The 5000-nt window shown below is 48.4% G+C and overlaps 1 protein-coding gene across 1 annotated transcript in view; it reads left to right on the forward strand.

Annotated features, from left to right (window-relative positions):
* Positions 1–3700: 3700 nt before the first annotated feature.
* Positions 3701–5000, forward strand: part of LOC135097770 (uncharacterized) — a 19896-nt gene continuing 18596 nt past the window's right edge. Inside the window, 1 exon segment of the mRNA XM_063999797.1 lies at positions 3701–5000. This exon segment is cut by the window's right edge and continues 483 nt beyond it. Coding sequence (XP_063855867.1) covers positions 4340–5000 — 661 coding nt within the window. The 5' untranslated portion in view covers positions 3701–4339.

Consider the following 5000-nt stretch of genomic DNA (forward strand, 5'->3'; position numbering starts at 1 on the left):
TAATAAGAATGGCGAAGAAAATAAGAAATAAGTGGAAAATCAAGAAAAAAATAGAAAAATAAGGAAAAAAATAATAAGAATGACGAAGAAAATAAGAAATAAGTGGAAAATCAAGAAAGAAATAGAAAAATAAGGAAAAAAATAATTAATAACAAGAAAATCAAGAAAAAAATAGAAAAAATAAGTAAAAAAAATAATTAATAACAAGAAAATCAGGAAAAAAATAGAAAAATAAGGAAAAAAATCAAGTAAATCAAGAAAAAAATAGAAAAAAATTAAAAAATAAGGAAAAAAAGTGTTTGATCAAATAGAAAGGAAAAAAAACAAATAAAAGGAAAAAAATAATAAAAATGTGGAAAGGAAATAATTAATAACAAGAAAATCAAGGGAAAAAAATGAAAAAAAGAGGAAAAAAAGTGTTCCTGTGAAAATTTTGCCATATGAAAATAGAAAACGAGAAAAACAAAAGAAAACGCAAAAAAAAGAAAACGGAGTGAGAAAAGTTACGAGAAATTAAGAAAAAGTAGAAAAAGAGAAGAAAAAAACAAAATTCTCTCTCTCTCTCTCTCTCTCTCTCTCTCTCTCTCTCTCTCTCTCTCTCTCTCTCTCTCTCTCTCTCTCTCTCTCTTCCATTTTCTATAAAGCAGCTATCCGTTTTCTTTCATGTTCTTTACAGGAGTGACTGAAAAATATTGATGTTTTTTATTGCTCTTCTTCTTCTTCTTCTTCTTCTTCTTCTTCTTCTTCTTCATCTTCTTCTTCTTCCTCTTCATCTTCTTCTTCTTCTTCTTCTTCCTCTTCTTCTTTATTATTATTATTATTATTATTATTATTATTATTATTATTATTATTATTATTATTATTATTATTATCATTTTGTTGTTATTATTATTGTTATTATTGAGAGAGAGAGAGAGAGAGAGAGAGAGAGAGAGAGAGAGAGAGAGAGAGAGAGAGATTTGCTTAAGTTTACCATTAAAAGTCGTTCACTTAACGTTTTCCTTAATGGATAGATTAATTTTAACCCTTTGCCTCGCCCAAAATTCCAGAGAGAGAGAGAGAGAGAGAGAGAGAGAGAGAGAGAGAGAGAGAGAGAGAGAGAGAGAGAGAGAGAGAGAGAACGCCCCCACATACAACCACTCACAGTGAAAAAAATAACTTAAAATCGAAATAAATAACGCAAAATTTAATTCACCAATCATAGCACGTTTCTTTGATGACGTCACTGCGAAGCCACGCCCACTGTTTTCCAAAATTTCCCACAATTCTGTATTTTAAAGACCCCTGATGCTCTGAGGGCCTGGGGGGCGTACTAGGGGGGCGGCTAGGGACGGGGGGCGCCTCTGATGGGGGGGCAGGGGGCAGGAGTAAAGTTAAAAGATATTTATAGAGAAAGTTTGATTAACCAATGAACGGAAAGCTACGTGGGTGTTGCCAGATTGGGATTTTTTTTTCTTTAAAGGTTTGTTATTATTGTTGTTGTTTTTGTGGTAGTGGTGGTGGTGGTAGTAGTGGTGGTGGTGGTGGTGGTGGTATTGTAGTAACAGTAGTAGTAGTAGTAGTAGTAGTGTATTCATGTGTTTGTGTGTGTGTGTGTGTGTGTGTGTGTGTGTGTGTGTGTGTGTGTGTGTGTGTGTGTTGCCATCTGCTGAATTTCTCTCTGTGCCAGCTGCCACCACCACCACCACCACCTGCACTTAACCTCTTATATCTTAACCTAACCTCATCTTCTGTCCATCTCCCTAGTGCAAGAGTTAACCAGTATTCTCAGTCTTTCACCACTATTCTGTCCACCTCCCTGATGCAAGAGTTAACCAGTATTCTCAGTCTTTCACCACTATTCTGTCCACCTCCCTAGTGCAAGAGTTAACCAGTATTCTCAGTCTTTCACCACTATTCTGTCCACCTCCCTGATGCAAGAGTTAACCAGTATTCTCAGTCTTTCACCACTGTTCTGTCCACCTCCCTAGTGCAAGAGTTAACCAGTATTCTCAGTCTTTCACCACTATTCTGTCCACCTCCCTAGTGCAAGAGTTAACCAGTATTCTCAGTCTTTCACCACTATTCTGTCCACCTCCCTGATGCAAGAGTTAACCAGTATTCTCAGTCTTTCACCACTATTCTGTCCACCTCCCTAGTGCAAGAGTTAACCAGTATTCTCAGTCTTTCACCACTATTCTGTCCACCTCCCTAGTGCAAGAGTTAACCAGTATTCTCAGTCTTTCACCACTATTCTGTCCACCTCCCTAGTGCAAGAGTTAACCAGTATTCTCAGTCTTTCACCACTATTCTGTCCACCTCCCTAGTGCAAGAGTTAACCAGTATTCTCAGTCTTTCACCACTATTCTGTCCACCTCCCTGATGCAAGAGTTAACCAGTATTCTCAGTCTTTCACCACTATTCTGTCCACCTCCCTAGTGCAAGAGTTAACCAGTATTCTCAGTCTTTCACCACTATTCTGTCCACCTCCCTAGTGCAAGAGTTAACCAGTATTCTCAGTCTTTCACCATTATTCTGTCCACCTCCCTAGTGCAAGAGTTAACCAGTATTCTCAGTCTTTCAACACTATTCTGTCCACCTCCCTAGTGCAAGAGTTAACCAGTATTCTCAGTCTTTCAACACTATTCTGTCCACCTCCCCAGTGCAAGAGTTAACCAGTATTCTCAGTCTTTCACCACTATTCTGTCCACCTCCCTACTGCAAGAGTTAACCAGTATTCTCAGTCTTTCACCACTATTCTGTCCACCTCCCTAGTGCAAGAGTTAACCAGTATTCTCAGTCTTTCACCACTATTCTGTCCACCTTCCTAGTGCAAGAGTTAACCAGTATTCTCAGTCTTTCACCACTATTCTGTCCACCTCCCTAGTGCAAGAGTTAACCAGTATTCTCAGTCTTTCACCACTGTTCTGTCCACCTCCCTGATGCAAGAGTTACCAGTATTCTCAGTCTTTCACCACTATTCTGTCCACCTCCCTGATGCAAGAGTTAACCAATATTCTCAGTCTTTCATCCCTTTCACTGGCACACCCCTTGACCCCCTGCCTGCTTCCCCTTCCTGTGACTTAAACTCTTTTATCTGGGAGACTTCAGCATACTCACCTAACTGAATCTAACGAGGGTCCGGTAAACTAATTTCTCAGAGTCATTAATCAGGCCAAGACAAGAAGTAATGAATTTAGGTTTAATAAGATTACAAAAATGACAGTTATGGGTGACTGGAACGGACTGGAACGGACTGGAGCGGACTGGAACGGACTGGAGCGGACTGGAGCGGACTGGAACGGACTGGAACGGACTGGAGCGGACTGGAGCGGACTGGAACGGACTGGAACGGACTGGAGCGGACTGGAACGGACTGGAACGGACTGGGGCGGACTGGAGCGGACTTAGTAGTGAGGTTGTTAGTGCAGAGTCAGTAGGTGTAAACAGAGAGGCGTGTTTTGTGTAGCGGCTGACACGTGTAGGCCTGATGGCTACCTGCACCACCCCTACTACTACTACTACTACTACTACTACTGCTGCTGCTACTAACTACTGCTACTACTACTACTACTACTACTACTGTTACTGCTACTGTTACTACTACTGCTACTACTACTACTACTACTACTACTACTACTACTGTTACTACTACTACTGCTACTACTACTACTACTACTACTACTACTACTACTACTACTACTACTACTACTACTACTACCACCATCACCACCACCATATTAAAAGCGCATCACCACACTACAGCGCCTTCACCACACTCCACCACCAGTGTTCTGTCCACCACCACCACTACCACAGCACACACACACACACACACACACACACACACACACACACACACACACACCACAGCGGCGGCAGGTGTACAAGCAGTGTGCCACGCCAGCGCCGCAGCAGCAGTGGGTGTGGGCGCGTGTTTACCGTGGGCGGCATGGTGGTGGTGGTGGTGGCGGTGGTGGTGGTGGTGGTGGTGGCGGTGGTGGCGCCGGGTGTTGGTGGGATCGGCGCCAGTCGCCAGGCCGCGGGCAGGGGCGCAGCACACACCGGCGCGGCGCCCCCTCCACACCTCGCAGTGACATGCACGCCCGTTCTGCACGCCCCCTGTGACGCCGCCGCCCGTGTGTCCGCGTGTCCGTGCGTGCTGTGCCGCGTGTGTGCGTGTGTGTGTGTTTGTGTGCCGCAGTGGGCGTCGCAGCGAGGCGCAGCGGCCAGGCAGTGGTGGTGGTGGTGGTGGTGGTGGTGGTGGTGAGGAGAGATGGCGGGGGGCAGCGGGGCGCCGCCCCCTCCCCAGCCCCAGCCGGACCGCCCCTCCTCGCCCGCGTGACGGCCGGCGGGCGGCATGGAGGGCGAGGAGTGCCCCGGGGGACGGCGGGGGTCGGCGGGGGGCCGCAAGGAGGGGGGACGCGCGTCGCGGCTCAAGGAGCGATGGCTGCTGACGCGCAAGACTTGGCGCTACATGAGCGACGCCGGCAAGAAGCTGTTCCCCGAGGGCGTGAACCCGCAGCGCGCCGAGGACCTGCCGCGCGTGGCGGAGCACTTCCAGCGCGTCAACAGCCGCCAGCAGGACTTCCTGGTGTGGCCGCAGCCGCCAGACACGCCCCGCGCCGCGCGCCGCGTCCGCCGCCGCCAGGCAGAGGCCCCCTCCGACTCCAGCGACGACTATGTGGACAGCGACCCTGAGGGCGCCGTGGTGGGCCCCACCGCGCCGCGCCCCATGGACTCCGGCGCCGTCGGCGTGGACGTGGGCGTGGACGCGGGCGAGGGCGCGGGCGCGTGCGGGATGACGATTCCGGGGGCGTACCCGTGCTCTGGCAGCCCCAGCGCCAGCCCCGGGTCGGCGTGGACGCCGCGGGAGCGTCTGGTGTCCCTGGGGGAGGTGCGGTGGGAGGTGCCCCCCGAGGTGTACCAGCAGCTGGTGCGCCTGGCGGGGTCGTGCACGCTGCAGCACGTGGCGTCACGCCTGCAGGAGGAGCAGCTCACGGAGGAGGACGAGGAGGACG

This window comes from Scylla paramamosain, unplaced genomic scaffold (assembly GCF_035594125.1).
Source record: "Scylla paramamosain isolate STU-SP2022 unplaced genomic scaffold, ASM3559412v1 Contig31, whole genome shotgun sequence".
NCBI classification, from domain to species: Eukaryota; Metazoa; Arthropoda; class Malacostraca; order Decapoda; family Portunidae; genus Scylla; species Scylla paramamosain.